The 16,823-nt window shown below is 43.3% G+C and overlaps 1 protein-coding gene across 3 annotated transcripts in view; it reads left to right on the top strand.

Annotated features, from left to right (window-relative positions):
- RORA (RAR related orphan receptor A) overlaps positions 1–16,823 on the top strand; it is a 706,076-nt gene that overhangs the window by 601,996 nt on the left and 87,257 nt on the right. Inside the window, exon 1 of one of the 3 annotated variants that reach the window (XM_032341462.1) lies at positions 6,103–6,192. The exons of the other annotated variants lie outside the window; for them this stretch is intronic. Within the exon in view, the coding sequence (XP_032197353.1) occupies positions 6,162–6,192 (31 nt within the window). The 5' untranslated portion in view covers positions 6,103–6,161. Of the gene's footprint in view, positions 1–6,102; positions 6,193–16,823 lie in introns of those variants that run through there. 3 annotated transcript variants of the gene reach the window in all.

The raw sequence follows: 16,823 nt of genomic DNA, 5'->3' as shown, positions 1-16,823 counted from the left end.
GATTATTTTTTCAAAACTCATTCTTTGAATGTATATGGTTTGCAAAGGTCTGTGCTAGGCACTGTGAGGAAAAGCAGAAGAGATAGTAACAACCTACATTGTGAGCTTTCTCTATTCCTTATCTATATGTGCTGTATGTTGCTGTGAGCCTTCACTACTAGCTTCTTAAGAGAGGCATTTTCTTTCTCTGTATCTTCATCTGCGTTCTGCCCGCCTGTTAAGATGTTCTTTATTCCTTTTTCTAGCCACTAGATTTGTCTTTCAAAGTGTAATTCAAGTGGTACCTCTTCCATCAAGTTCTTCTTCTCATAAAATTTAAGTTTAACCCTGCACAAAGTACCTCCTCTTACTCTTGGCTTACATAGCACCTTATTTCTGGAACATTGTTTCTGCCTTACATTGTAAGTGTGGCATTCACGTGCCTGCTAGATGGTAAGCTCCTTGAGCGAAGGTCTGACGTCTTAATCTTTTTCTTTCCCTCTTCATGTCCTGGCGCACATTCTTTAAATTATGACACACAGATGTTTACATTCTGTATTGGATGGGAGCTCCCGCTCTTACAGGAGATAAGACCTAAGAAAGTGAGACCAAGACCCATTAGAACAAGGGATCATTTAATTTGTACTCATCTTCATATTCCCAATACTTAGCAGGTACTTAATAAATGCTTGTTTAATACACATACGCACACATACACACAGTTTCAAAATTGTAAAAAACTTAGCAAATGTGCTTTCTAATAGTCATTCCAACACAAACTTTATTAAGATCAGTAATTTATGCCAAGCACAGGCTCTATGTGTACAACAATGTAGGAGCTAGTGGGGGTAGTGATGGTATTTCCACTCCTAAGCCCTACTAAGAGGTAATCACTCTATCCTTTCTTTAAGTTGTTTAATCCTCGCAATGGCCTGTCAAGACTCCATCAGACTTATTTCACATATGAGGAAACAAAGATTTATTCAAATCACTCAGCTAATGAGTGGGATAAAGTTTGGTTTGGGGCCCAGCTTTGTCTAATGTGAGAGCTCGTTTGACCATACGGCAGAGTTCAGTGACACAAAGAAGCCTCCTTGCAGAGGTAAGTTGATGTGGTGCAGCAGAAGTTCCTAAGAAGTGGATAGGATGTGATCGTGAATGTAGTTGTGGGATGTTTGAGTTGCGGGAGCACTTCAATGTCTGTTTCCATTCCTTCATTTTACAGGGAAGGGGCCGGAGAAGTGAAATAACTAGTCCAGGGAGCCGTAGACAGCTAGTTAAGTGTGAAACTTGAACCCAGGCTCCAGGTTTTGAGTTTATTTCTAGTTGTCATATTCCTTTAACTAAAAAAATGATTTCCTGAATAGCCTGTTCCCCTGCCCTCTGCAGGAGTGGGGTGAGAACACCCCATGGGAACACAAGTCACAGAGGTCCTTTAGGCCTCTGATGTGCATCTCCTTCCTTGCTGCCTTGGCAGGTGTGTGTGTGTGTGTGTGTGTGTGTGTGTGTGTGTAGTAAGACACCTGCTACCTACCTATTTCATGGAGGTTGCTCACATCTGTATGCCTGTGAACTTCACCCTTCCCCTCATTGTGTTGGTTACAAAACATCTGCCAGTTCCTGAATTTCCCAATAGATGTATGAGATATGTGGTTCCAGAAATCTCAGAATCCCTTCACCATTGTCTCAATCCAGCCAAATCTTTCACCTCTAACATCTCATTACACTAATAACCACACTAATGATTTGGAGCCGTCTGTCAACTGTGAGGGGCAAAGTGCTGTGCAAACATCTTTTCAGTGGGCAACCAGACACTGCCTTCCTTTAGGGTTGCTCAGATGACTCAGGGAGCTGACTTCTCTACAGTATCCAGAGCCAAGGTCAACTGATTAGTGAGCTTGTTCTTGTTTGATTCTCCAGCACAATAGCAGGCACATTACACACATTCAGTGAATGTGCTTGATAATGTGAAATGTGTGTGCGTGTGTGTCTGAATGTGTATAATTGAAGCTATCTCTTGCCACCAAAGTACAGTGTATTTTACCGTATTTCATGGACTATGTGTAAGCATACACACATGTACATCTACACCGACATCTACATTTGTTTTAAAATCACAAGTGGCAAGCGAGCTATATTCATCTGTTCATCTTCTGACCCTTCCACTCATTAATAAGGGGGCCTCTCTGTCACCCCTGGTTTCCAGATCTCACCAATATTATGCCATTTTTTTAAAAAAATGTTCCTTTATGAGACACTGGCTCCTTCCAGAAAAATTAAGCAAGTCTGTGCCTTCTCTGTAGCTTTCCAAGTAGTCTTATTTAGAACTCTCTGGGCCTGACCCTGTCCGGTCCACAGGAGACCTGCTCCTCTGGCTCTGTGTCGGTCAGAATGGCCCAAGTCCTACAGATCACAGTGCAGTGGTGGTTAAGAATTCGGTTGAATCAAGCTGCCTAGGACCACATTAACCTTTCACTGATCCCTTTCTTGTTCTGCTAGAAAGAAATTAATTGAATTAGCAGGCTGCCACACACTAGAGAGGGAGAAGCAGGGCCTGGGTGAGATACAGAGCCAAAATCCTCTCTCACGTGCAGCCGCAAACATTGAAATCATCTTATGTTAGGAGGTCCTTGCCCACTCAAGAAAAATCTCTTGGTCCATTGGTTTGCCATTCTCCCTAACAGCAGCATTCTAGTGTGATTCAGTGCGGTATGCCAAACCTCATTTGGTGGAAAATCAAATATACCCTCATAAAGTATCATTTCTTTATTTAATCTCTGAAAGTGGGAAGATTGGCACCAATTTACTGATTACATTCCAGTCCAGATATCCTGTAGAAATATAGCAGGCTTTCCTCACATAGGCATTTGGGAACAACCTGGCACCAGAAGTGTCTCTCCACTTTCTTGCTAAGTGACAGATCAAATGTGAAATCCAGTATATAGGGACCCCATGTGGGGCTGTTACAGGTCTGGAGGACTCTGAAATGAATTACATGTGTTTATAAGTATGTAGGGTACCTTCCTTTTCTGAGATTAGCCAATAGAAACATTTGAATAAAAACATAATGTGTAACGTAACTCTATTCATGGTAAAGAATTCCCATCCTGTGTAATTACCTTCATGTAAGCAATACTCTTTTTCTATTTTCTTTTCAGAACACTTGGTAAAAAAATTTTAAGTGGAAAGAATATATTACTTAATACTGTTTCTCCCCCATAGTAGGTACTCTGCAAATCTTTTTTATTAGACTCCAAATAATTATTCCTACATGCTAATATATAGTTGGTAAAAGTTTGCACAGAAATGTGCATCGTTTAGGGTTCAAATTTGGTGGTATCAGAGGGGTTATGGATCCTTTCATTCCTGACTGATTTATTTGGTGGAAGACTTATAATTTCATAGAAAGTTTGTATTTCAAGGTTGTTTTGTTTTAAACAGCTCTCATTTTTACTTTCAAAGTTTCATGAGAGCTTTATGTTAATATAAAGAACAATATTGTACCCTGGGTTAAAAGCTGAAGACATTTAATAGAGGCATGTATTACAAATAGCATCTAGCCACACAGGAAGGTTAAGACTTAATATCTGAAATTCTGTTGCTCATTATTTATAGGACCAGAATGAAACACATTTCCAAAGGCTAAGTTCAGTATTACATTATCCTGGAAATGTCTTTGTTGAATAAATGTGTAAATATCTCAAATAAGTATTATGAGATTATATTTCTATTGGGGACATATCTATAGGATGACTGATTCTACTACTTGTAATTGCAGGAGCACACATGTCACGTTACATGTCATTCCCGATTACCGATTTCATTTGAAATGGTCTGGAAATAAATACCGATTACTAGTAATGTAAGACTATTTACCTTGGAGTCAGATGTCTGACAGGCAGGCTAGAGCTAATGGATTTGCTCATTTTCAAAGCATTGTTTTCTAAAACAGGATACTGTTTTAAAGTAACACTGTGAATTTTCGGAGTTGTGTATCTGGATTCATTTGCAGGGAATATGAAGAGCATACCTAGAAGCATGCAATCACTGATGTCTTTCCATCCTTCAGCGGTACAACGGAAAGAAAATTGTACCTGGGACCTACCTACTGGATAGCTTGGCTTTACTTTTCCTTGTTATAAAGTCCTTAGGACTAGGGGAAATCAAGAACCAAATATGAAGGATGGTGTCAATGTAACTGAGGGGTGTTGCCTCATTGGGAGATACAGTTGCATCATGGGAAGGTGGTGTGATTTAATTTCATAATTGTAAACATCAGTGGGTATGGTTGGTTCATTTGAAACTCTTGTCCACTTTGCTATGGCTGGACAGCTGAATTAACATGGGTAGGTCTTGGCTTCCCACTTTCATAATTTCTTATTTTTGTGGTTTTATTTGAAAAAAATGTAAAGTAGGGGGATGGGGTAATTGGGTGATGGCATTAAGGAGGGCATGTGATGTGATGAGTACTAGGTGTTATATGCAACTGGTAAGTTATTGAACACGCCATCTGAAACTAATGTACTATAAATTGGCTAATTTAATTGAAATTAAACAAAGAAAAAACCTAAAGGAAAAACTTTAGGATGGTTTTAGCTGAAACCAAACTTTTATAAAGCTATGTCTTGATTTCTGACCTTCTAAATCAGGACTGTGTAAATTTTGCCTTGAAAGGGAGGCTGGGGATTGTGGGGAGTATATGAATCCTAGTTTTCTACAGAGCTGATTGTCTCACTGTGTTTTAAATCATAGCACAACTCAGGACAAGGACAACTGTTTTATGGGGGAAAAAATGCTAGGACTCTCGTAATATAATCAGCATGAAGTCATCAGTTAATAACTATATAATATTTTGAGTTGTAAATGGAAATACAGACCATTAGAAAAGAAAGGAAAATTGAAGTGGTGTGAAGTAACAGTAGCAGGTATGTAAACTGGGCTTTTGAGTTTTTTTTTTTCCTGTTGTGGTCAATGTTATGAACATTCAGCAAAGTTTTAAATAATGCAGGCTCTGGGTATGAAGCATCTGAAATTCATCCTCAAGAGATTCATCTAGTAATACTGTCAAGATTTAAGTTTCCATAGGCCAGTAAAAAGAATTAAGCTTCAAAGTTCAGAGGGAATTAAGTTTTAATTTTAAGTAAGAATTCACAAAGTTTACCTTTATATAGGTATTTTTGTTTTCCTCCCCAAAGTGGCACAATATCTCATCTTTAGGGTGTAAAAAGTAGAATCTTTCCCACCTGTAGATGGGTTCCCTGGAGAGAATGATGGATATGGAAGAGTCTGGGAATTTAGTGGCTCAAGTTGGCTGGCGATTGGATTATCATTTAGGATATTCACATAGTTTTCAGCTCTCCTTCCAAGTAACAGTGTTCCTGGGGGAAGAGAGAGGTGTAAACAGACACCTTTGGTGAAGTTGGTGTGCTGGAGAACACCAACGTTTGAGTGGGCGGAGGTCCCCCTGCCCAGGCCAAGTGTCCCATGAAAGACTTAGAAGGCCCTCACTCCACTCGCCCGCAAGGTCCCGGGTGACACGTGCTGCACGGACCCATATGGGCCCCCCTTTCCGAACAGAGCTGGGGCGCTCTGAGAAATGAGGGTGTCTATGACCCCGCAGGCCATATCCCTCTTTTCCGCCGACGAACCGCAGTATTTAACGTCCCGGGGGGCTCGGGAAAAGCAGCAGGAGAGCGGCGGGGGGTTGCGTGCCCCTTGCCCCACCAGGTGGGGGCAGAAAGTGGCCAGGCGCGCGCGTTCCGCGGGGCGCTGCGTCCAGAGAGCACCCTGGCGACCACAGGTGCTCTGGGAGGCGAAGAGAAGGCCGGGGGCCTGGGCGCGGGCCGGGGGCGCGGCAGGGCAGCGCCGGGCTGGGGTGCGCCCGCCGAGCCGCTGCGGCTCACCTGCCCGCGGGGGCGGGGCGGGGCGCGGCGCTGGGGCGCGCCTGCCTCCCGCCTCCCGCCTCCCGCCCGGGGAGGAAGCGGAGGGGCGCGGTGTAAACAGAGCGGCGGCCGTGATGTCAGCCGGTCACATGGAGCCTCTTATGGCTCGGGATGGCTCTCGGCGGGCGGGCAGCTGCGGCAGCTGCTGCTGTGGCTCGGGCGGCGGCGGCGCGGCGGCGGCAGAGGGGGCTCCGGGGTCGGACCATCGGCTCTCCCTGCGCTCTCCGCACCGCGGCTTAAATGATGTATTTTGTGATCGCAGCGATGAAAGGTGAGCCGGGAGCCCCGCCGGGGCCGGGTGGGCTGGCTGCTCCGGGGGGCGGGGAGGAGGGCGCGCAGGGGGAGGGGTGGGCGCGCCTGCCCGAGCGCACGTACTGCCCCGGGCTGGGCGCCCGAGCCCCGCCAGGGCCTTCTGGGCCACAGCGGCGGCGCCACCTGAGCCCGACCGCGGGATCAGCCTGCCTCCTGTAGGGGGCAAAGGCGCACGGGCTGGAGCCCCCTCTTCCTCCCCCTCTGACTCCTGTCAGCAGCCCGGGTCCGCCTGGCACCCGGCGGGGCTCTCGGAAGAAAGTTTGCTGGGAGTCGCGGCGCTTCTGGAAGGGAGGGGAGGATCTGAAGAGCTCGGAGGAAGCCGGGGACGCCCGCGGTCTGTCCCCAGGGCCCGCACCCCGGACAGCTCCGGCCTACGTAGTGAAGGCGCTGCGGCCGGGCCGGGCCGTGCGTGCGCGCGGACGCGATGTCATCTCTGGGGACTGGTCAGCGCCCCGGGCCTCGCGCCCTCCCGCCCTCCCCCAGCCCCGTGGCGGCCCGGAGGCCGGGAGCGCCCGAGCGGCCGCGGGCGGGGAAAGTGCGGCCGTTTCGCCCTGCGTCCCGACGCGGCTACTTCCGAAAGCGCCCGGGCCCGAGCCCGAGCGAGACGGGCTTCTCGAACGTGCCAAGACTCTCCGGGCTGCCGCCGCAGCGTCAGCGCACCTCCGCTTTGATACTTTGGGTTGTGGATGGACGTGGGGAGGCAACCTTGCCCACAGGAGTCGCGGGCGGCCGTGCAAGTTAGACGGCGGTGAGGGCCGACCCGCGCGGGTTCGTCGCGGTCGAGTCTCCCCGCCCGGCCTTCCGCCTTGGTCAGGATTTCTGAGCAGGCTGGTGGCAATGGCAGGGGGAACTAGTGGAAGACAGGGTCGACTTGAGGGCTTCCCAGGTGAGGGGGAAAGAAACGAGCCAAGTCAGGGAAGTTTCTCCTGGGAGAGCCAAAGTTTGGAGGTGTGCAGGAAGTCGCCCGTGCGGCCCGGAGAAGCCAAGTCGCGCTCTTAGGACTCTTGCAAACAGCCGTGGAGAAGCTCAGCCGGCAGCACGTTGCCCGCCTGTGCGCCGGCAGGTTCCTCCGGGGAGATAATCTGCCCGAGGGGCCTCGCGGACCGGGCCGCTGGCCGCGGGGATTTGGAAGCCCATCTGTTTGCGGCGCACCCGGTGCGCAGCATTTTTGCAGATCCAGACTGTCCTGCGGGCACTGCCCATCCGTGCGGGCGCCGGGAGCGCCGTGAACGTTTGGTGGGTTGAGGTTTTGTTGCAGTCCGGGACGAAGGACACTAGTTCGGTATCCGAGCTGCGTTTACTTTCGGATCATCGAGCTTTGCCTTTCTTCACTAGAGATTGGGTGGCATCTCTTTTATTAATTATTAACAGGCCGAAATGTGCTGGACACTAAGATGAGCTGCTTAAGATGAAATTTTTCTATACGACGTACCCACGGCAAATTTTCTTTCCCTCGTGGCTTTCAGAAAACAGGATTTAAGCGTTTTTAGAAAAAGCAACTGATAAAGGAGGGAAAACCTCCCATGTGATACACGTTCTTAAGCACTTAAAATCATTTTGTAAAGAAAAAAATGTTTGTCTTACCGACTTTTTTTGGTAAAAGAAAGCTATGCTCCTCCTCTCCCCCTCAGAAAAACTTTTATGCTATTTCCTGCGTTTTATTAATCCTGTAAGAGTAAAACGACTCAAATAGCCTTCGTAGTCAAGACATTTTCTTGTGTGCGGTTTTTTTTCCCTCCCCTTTAAGTTGCAAAGTGGATTTTGCTCTTTGGAAGATGTCAATGCCAGTCTTTATCCATTTTATGTTGTATAATTTGTGTTGATTGGGGGAAGGGTGAAAACCCAAGACTATTTCCCCTCATGAAGAGTAACCACCAAACAATAAGGAAAGTATGTTTTAATATTTAATCTAATGTTGATGCTTCCCAGTACAGAGGATTTTGCTTTTGTAGCTCTAGTACAAAGTTCGGTACTATCCCTTACTAATATAAGCATGAGAATCACACAACCACCAACATCCCCCAAAAGCTCTAGCCCACACATTTGTCTTGGAGTGACCTCTGGCTGCCATTAGATAATAGATTCATAGTAATGTGCTTTGAGAAAAGTAGCTCAGAAGTACTGGCAATGCAGTTTTTTCTATAAGCGTGAGAGAGAAAGAAATAGAATGCATCTGGACAATTAGAATATTTCATTTCCAATATCTTCACATCCTGTGTTTTAATGGGATTATCTCACTGTGGCGCAAATTTAAACTGAAGAAAAATACTTTGTGGGAAAATGAGGAATGTTGTAAATGTTTCCATATCAGATTTAAGGGGAAAAAAACTGGCCCAGAATCATATTAAATACTTCCCTACTGCCTCTTATTTTTAATAGTTAAATTGGTTCCATATGTAAGAGAGTTTGTATAATTAGATTTTTCATGCAAAACAGAAAAACTCTATAATATAGCTTTTTGGTACATGTATGCATGTGGATGGGGGAGGAGAGAACAAGCGACCATAAAAGAGAAACATTCTCTTTGTTGGCTGATTACTTAGCTTTTTTAAACATCATTAAATCAGGCCTTTTGAACTCACCAAAGAAGAAAATCCTTCCTCTGCGTTAGTTGTCAAATAAGTTTAGGCTTAAAGTGGTTTCATGCTTAGAAGTAATAAATCTTCATTTAAGCAACTCTAGTCTCATCCTTCAGTTTTGTTTTTGTTTAATTAACAACAAAATTCCAATACCATTTGGATTGCTTCTTGGGCAAACAGAGAGAGCCAGCGATAACATTTAGAATCAGGGGAGCACTTGTTCTGCTCATCATAAAAGTGCATTGGTCAAATGTCAGGCAGCAGCCAAGTGCTGAAAGGAAATGCAAGGGCTTCATCAGTTTCCGTAGATTATATACTCCTTTGCTTCATGAGTGCTCAGCCTATGCTCATGTAAATGGAGTTAGAGTGGAGAAAGGCTTACAGGGAATTTCTGTCCCATAATAGATTCTTCCCCCAGCACATGTGCAATTCAAATGCAGAACTTCACCTTCTTGCTTTGAAAATATTTTGTGTGTTGGTGATTAGTAGTAGTTCCAACTCGCATAAATTTGATTTTGTAGTTTTGAAGAACTTGGGCTTTCTTTTTACCCAATGAAATGTGAATTTTATCCCTGGTCTGCTTTCACGCACCCTGTCAGTGGTATCCCTTAAGCAGGGATTTTTGTCCCATTTTTGTGACCTTTGATGAGTAGGATTGGGATAAGGGTGATGGCTGGGTCTTGAAAGAAGAAAATGCAAAGGGCTGTGCCACCAGGCAGAGTTCATCGGGCAAGAAGGGGTCAGTTCTTTTAAAGACAAAGAGGATCTCTGAATCCATCTGTCCATGGGAGGAGGGGGGAGCTCAGACCCTTTAGGAAATAGACAATATTTTTAAAGCACCCTTTTCTTGAGCAGCCTCTTGATTTTGTATATTTGAATCAAATCACTTGAAATACAAAGCAACATCATGCTCGAGTAAACCACTTTGCCCTCAATTTGAATTAAACCATGTAATTTCTTGATGCTGCCCAGTTATAAAATAATACAATTTGTAAATGGAAATGCTCCAATAGATGGAGGGATGGATAGATGTATAGATAGATAGAATGAATACGATTTATATCTTCGGGGTTATTTTATAACTAGTGGATAAATTAGTAAATATATATTAATAGTTCTTACTGCACTCCATTTTCTCTCACCTTTCCCTTCCAGCCAAGTGAACCACAGTGAAATGGATGAGATCAGCAAGTAGATAATTGCAAAGGACCTGCAGTAACACCCCAGCCACTTTGTAATTTGCTCAGGGGTGTCTAAGAAAATAATATTTACAAATGACCATTTATTGAGAGAAAAAGTTACTGGATAGATGGATAGATCGATCTGCAGAGGTAGCGTTAGAGTTCAGTGTTCTTATAATTCTCTTAAATTATTTTAGTCATCAGTAAAACCCATTGCATGGAGTAAATCTAAGTACCTCGTCATAGAAATATTTTCTGATGCATTCTAAATATTCATAGTGCTTATTAGTAAGAAATCAAGGCTGCTTTAATCTATATATTTCATGTCTATTAAGTATTAAAACAGTAATTAGACTCTCAGAATCAGCAGCTACACCATGTGTATGCTTCTCTGCTTTGAAAAAAAAAAAGGTAATATGGAAAGATCCACCAGTGACAACAGGTATGAATTGACATTTGATATCATCTCAAAGACCACATATTGACCCTCTGAGGAAAGACTGACAAATTTCCCCCCTCCCCCTTCTAGATCCTCCGCTGAGGATACCTCCCTTCCAGCCCAGACTTTGAGTCATGGACTTACAGATTCATAGTCAGAGCTTTTTGTATTTGTTACTATGCATGCTTTCTCTGTAAATTGTCAGAGCATTATGTCCAGAGAAAAGAGGTCTAAATAGACTGATAATAGCATATATTAGCCCTTGTGCAATATGCGAGAAAACAGTTGAAAACTCTTATTTTTGGATATTCTTTTTAAAGTGACATTTGGTAGCCCTCATCGTATTATAAGGAGGTAATGTGATAATTTTAAAATCTTTGTTCCTGTGAGTATGAAAAACCATGTCCAACCTATTCCCTAGATTTGCTAGTGATTTAATTCTTTGATTTTTATTGTGTTGTCTCTGAAGTTTACTAGACATTTCGTAAATACATAGTTGGATGAGTTAATCTATATTTGTTTTGTGCTTTATGTTTTACAAACATTCTTGTCTCATTTAATCCTCTGTGGAAAGCCACTATTACTCTCATGGTTTTTGGTTGAAAAAAAGTGAAGCTCATAGAGGCTATGTTGCTCTAGCCAAGCTCTTCCAGCTGATAAATGGTGAAGCAAGGACTAGAGCCCTAATTTCTACTGTTTTCATGCTGCCTCCCCTGGAGGAAGCTGTGAAAATGCCCTGGATATAACTTTGTCTCTAGTTAGTGAAAATTATAACTCTGGCATTTATAAGAGAAAAAAATAGATTCAATTATGTAATGCTTTGCTGAGCCTAATATCTTTAAATTACTATTTAATAAAATCAATTTGGTACAAATGGGGTTATTCTTATTTGCTCATCATTAGCTCTCTTCATCCATGATTTTCATTAAGTCTGCTTGTTATAAGAGGATCTGGGTGAAATGTAAGCCTTACCTTCCTAAAGAATACAGAATACTATGAGGTACAGCTAACTTGTATAACCTACCTCCATCATGATAGAATTGAGCTAGAGATTTATCTGTATGTGTTCCACTAATCTTTAGGCGAAGGGTGCGTTCATAAATGTATCTTCTAATTTTAATATGCCTTTATGTAGAAAGCTGATAAAGCCTTGGGCTTGTGAGTGCTGTTCTGGTTTTTCCATGACAGCTAAGGGACATGATTGTGGACATACTCTTGAGAAATCTGTTGTCTTTTAGAAAAGCACACAAGAGTAAAAGTTTCCAAGTAGATAGATCTGCAAAAGCTCATTTCTTGATGGGTGTTTACTTTTCTGCTGACTGGATTGAGATGAGTGTGAAAGCAAATCTACATTATTTCATAGAGTCTTGGGGAGAAAAGAAACCGTCACTCAGACACATGTCCTGTTGGCATTTGGTTCTCCACTGCATTCCTGCCAAATGGTTGTCTGGTTCTACTTGAACACCTTTTATGACGGGAAACTCACTATTGTTCAAGATAGCTTATTCCATCTCGAATTAGAAAATTCTGCTTACATCAAGCACAAATCTCTTTGTATTTTAAATCCCTCGATTCTGATCCTTTCTTTTGGGGCTGTGTAGAACATATTTAATCCATCTTTCAAGTAAAGATTGCCAGCTATTTGAAGCCTCATAGTATGAAACGCACACAACTCTGACCTTACTATTTGCTGTCCCTGTCCACTGCGCTCCTTCTGTCTTCCCGCAATCTTGGTCTGTTTCTTTCTTCCTCAGGCATACTTAAGTTTCTCTAGAACCTCTGGAAATTTTGTTGCCAAAAGTGGAACCCGCGCACTAGTTGTGGTATGATTGATTTAGCACTTAACCTGCCACGTAGTAAAGAGTAAAGATTTTTGAATTTTGTGTTAAGTTTTTAAAGCTGCATAGGCTAGGCTGTAACTTTAGGACATCGCATGAGCGGTCTGTGTAATATCATTGTAATTTGTGAAAGTGGACTTTTGACCTATTTATAAATGCTTTTAGGTGTCTGAAGTTGGCTATTAAATATCTAGGAAAATCAAAGATATTCTAAAAGCAATTAATGGAACATGGGAAGCGTTTATAAGGTGTTTTCCTCCAAAGAAGTGTCTGATCTGAGATAAGGCTGCCCTCTAGTGGTTACTTATTCGCGGAAAGCCGTAATGGTGCCAGTGAATTTCCCATCAGGCTAGTGGAGGGGGTCAAAGGTTGAAATTATTTTCTCACTTGCTGTGGGGCATTCTTCATCAGATTCCAAAGAGTAATGCATTGTTTTAAACGGTTATTAGAAATGGAACTGTAGTGGAGATAATGAATTTGCAAAGTTTCCATGGAAGATAGTAAGGGAAGTTTTAAAGCTGAATTATAAAATTCTTTTTCGCTCCATGTTAAATTTTAAGATGTAAATAAGATTTGGTTTGTGAGTAAACAATTATTATGACCTTTACCGTAATCTTGTAATTTTTTTTTAAGTTTCAGCCTTGATTCTGTTCCCCAAACCTCAAATAAATTTTAAAAAGAGATTGTCATTTTGATTTGCATCTTCCCTTTTGAAATCCAGAGCCATTTTTTTTCCCAAAAAAGCAAACATTTAGAAAGAAGTAAACTATTGTAGCTTTTTTCAGCAATAAAATGGTTTTAAACATGGGTGCAAAACTATTAACCACTTGATTTATGAAGACTTGTGGTCTTTTGGTTCATTTAAGTGTAAGCAATTTGCCGCAAATATAGGGTCTGTGTTACATAGGTTTTTAGAACATCGTATAGAGTTTATGCTTTAAAACACTGCACAAAATAGAAATAAGAAAACACTTCTGTAATTTTCAGGATAAATAGATAATACGAGTGAATTGCATGCAGACTCAGATTTCGGTGACATCAAGTGTGAAACAATCATAAAACAATCTGATTTCTGGGTTGGAATCAGACAAATAAGTATTGATCCTTTAATATCATTTAAGGAAATGATGCCTTGCAGAAGGATGAGAATACAGGTTTACATGAATTTTGCATTGCTCAAGAACTCAAGGCTTCGGAGCTGAGTTGGACTAACCAGGATAGTAATAATGATGGGTAATCACTGAGATTTTAAAGGGTGACAGTGCTTCCTTATTCCTACTGGAAAGGTGAAATTGCACCTTTACGTGAAAAACATGGAGGGGGGGAAAAAGCAAGGAGAACCTGCTGTTTAAACTTTTCCATCATAGAAATAAGATAGTGGTTCAGAAGTGAAGACTTGTGGTTAAGTTTCAGATCAGTTATTGAAGCAAACTGTTTTTTAAACTATGCCGCCTTAGGAGTGCGATTCTTTCACCACATGACAAATAATCTCTTTTTCATAGAATGTTATTTTCATTTTTCAGTTGCTGGGGCCCCCCCTTTCTCTTATTTGTTTATTTCACGTCAAATCTTGTGCAGAACACAGGGCATAAATAAATAAATAAATTTGTAAATTTAATTAAATTAAAATTAAATAAATTTGTAAAGTGCCTCCTGTGTGCTGGGTTCTACAGGGCCCATCTGTGTGCTTTTATAGAGCTGAGACCCCCCCCTTCCTCCCAGTTGTGTCTTGTAAGCCATGAATCAGCATCTAAAAAATGTACTGGGAGATTGGCAACCACGCTTAGCCAGAGACGGCTGCTTTAAGACCGTTGCTCTTAGAGGTCTGCAGCTTTTGTGAGCAATATGCCATTTAAAGTAAAGGAGAATTTGCGACACACAGAATGATATGGTACTGTAATTAGATAAAGCCAATCATCACGTGCGAACAGGATTTCCTTACAAATAAGCCACAGGTTAGTTCTAAAATCCTGCCACAAGTAGGGGTTCTGAACCTTGAGAGTACAACTCATAACCCAGAGAGTCTTTTCAAAAGGGAGATTCGGGTGTCTGGGGTGCTGTTAAGTGGCTGCCTTCAGCTCAGGTCATGATCTCAGAGTCCTGGGATTGAGCCCTGCATCGGGCTCCCTGCTCAGCGGAGAGCCTGCTTCTCTGTCTGCTGATCTGCCTACTTGTGTTCTCTCTGTGTCAAATAAATAAATAAAATCTTTAAAAAAAAAGAGAGAGAGAGAGAGAGAAATTCCTGGGTTGTAGCTGTAGAGAGCCTGATTCTGTCTGTTTGGTCCTCCTGGCCTGGGAAGGCATCGTTTTAAAAGTGTCTCAGGTGTTTTCAAGTCAGGGGGTCCTCTCGCTTTGTGAAACCTGCTCCCGTCCTCACCTTCCAGAGCTGGCGGGGGCACGGGGTCCTCTAGACCTTCAGCAGTTCCCAAATACCATTGATCTCCACAGTCAGCTGGAAAGCAATTTAAAAATAAACTCCCATTCTCCATCACCACCTTTGTGGATCCTGCTTCCGACAGTAATGGGGTGAGACCAAGGAATCTGAATTTGTCAAAGCTCTTCATCTGGTGAGTTTGGGAAGCATTGCTTTGGTCTGTGGTGTGGAGAGTAGAGCTCAGAAAGGTAAATAGATTAAAATCAGCATGAGCTTTCCTGCAGTCCATCCTTTCTGGGTGGAAGAGATGCCCGACATGAGCAATTTCTGCCATTATTTGGATGTCATTAACGCGCTTAACATAATCTTCTGATTATTTTGGCTTTTCTATAACAGCGTGTGGGAGGAAGTGGGCATACTCCAAATCTGTTACTCCAAGTGGCCCAAACAGCCAGAACATCCTGAGACATGGGTGTGGGAAGTGCCAACAATACTTTCCAGTACTTTTCTGCGTGAATCTTCTTGGGGAGCTCTGGCCAGCATTTAGTGAGCCCCAGGGGCTGGCTCTTGCCACCATTTTGACCAGTCGGTGGGGTAAGGGATTGTGCCACAGGGGTCAAGGCCAACTCCAGTGGAAACAGTGATGTCTTTTCTATGTTGCTAGAAGCACCAGCAGTCAGCAGTCTCATCAGTGCTTCCTATTTACAAGTATTTCTCAGGCCCTGTGCACATTTCCTGTCTGCCCACTTCCAGGCAATGGAGGTAGCTGAGTATGAATGAGGCCAATACAACCCTGCCTTCACGCAGCTCCGATTCTAGTCCAGTGAAACAGAGAAAAGCAGAACTGCTCTGGTTAAGGGAGAGAGCAGCCCCTCCCCTTCCACACCACAACTCCAGGCCCATCCCTCTCTCTTTGGAAAATGGTTATGCACTATCCCATCATTGCGGCAGGTATGATACTGTGGATTGTAGGAGCCATGGGGAACACAGTGGACTTTGTCTCTGGCCTCTGGGAGTACACATCCTGTCAGGAAGATGTAGGCAATCCCTAAGTAAACAGAGAAACAGGTAGTATCAACAGCTAGGCTCACAGGCAGACCGTGTGATGGCTTAGAAACTTGTATGGCTTCATGGATGAATGTCAGGGAGCACAGTCCAAGAACTTTTTCCAACTGATGGTGAGTGTTTGGCAATAGGCTCAGGAGGGGTCTCGGAGGTTCTCAACCTTGTCTGCACATTGGGCCATCTAGAGAACGTTTTATATATTTATTTATTTAATTTTATTTCATTGATGGAGAACTAGAGCACAAGCAGGGGGAGCAGTAGAGAGGGAGGGAGAAAGATACTCCCTCCTGAGCCAGTAGCCCATGCGGGCTAGATCCCAGCAACCCGAGATCTTGGTCTGAGCCGAAGGCAGACGCTTAACCATCTGAGCCACCCAGGTGCCCCTAGAGAGCTTTTTAAAGATAATCAAGCCCAGCCTGCACTCCTAGAAGCTCTGATTTTATTGGTTTGAGGTGGGGCTCAAGTATTGTTAAGATTTTAAGCCGCCCATGTGGTTCTGATTGAGAAACCCCTGAAGTTCAACACCCTGACTTTACACGTGAGTCACTGGTCCCCAGTGCACAGAAACAGCTTTGGATGGTGGAAACCACCCCCCTTCACGCTGGGTGGGGGGAAGATGTGGGTTCTCCTCCCAGATCTGCTGCTCAAATAATTGTCAGGTTACCTCGGTTGCTCGCTTCCCCCGTTTGTTAAGTTTGAGAGACTTGATAGGCATCAAGGTCTTTTCCATATCTCACATTTGATGAAATGTTTCTATGCAAACAGAGAGATGATCTGATTTCTTGTTCAAGACTCAGAGGAAACAGATGAATGCCTTCTAGTTTCCTTGTTCCCTGTCTCAACCCTTAATTGCTGTAGGTGCCTCAGTCAGCTAATGCGTTCATTTCAGATGTGAAAATTTAAGGTAGAAAAGGGTGACTCCTTTTAGCCAATGATTTAAACAAATTTAAGAACAAGCATGCTTTCATTAATAGTAATAATAACTGTGCCCAGACTTAGTTCTGGTAAATTACAGAAATACCTTATTTATCAAATTCTATCCCAAAGCCTTTTCCATTTTTGATGGTTGAGTTAAAACCAAGGAGGTTAGGGGGAAGGAGGTTGCATAAAAATG

Source organism: Mustela erminea, chromosome 5 (assembly GCF_009829155.1).
Source record: "Mustela erminea isolate mMusErm1 chromosome 5, mMusErm1.Pri, whole genome shotgun sequence".
In the NCBI taxonomy this organism is placed as follows: Eukaryota; Metazoa; Chordata; class Mammalia; order Carnivora; family Mustelidae; genus Mustela; species Mustela erminea.
The sequence above is the reverse complement of the archived record's forward strand: the minus strand, read 5'-3'. Positions and strand labels throughout refer to the sequence as shown.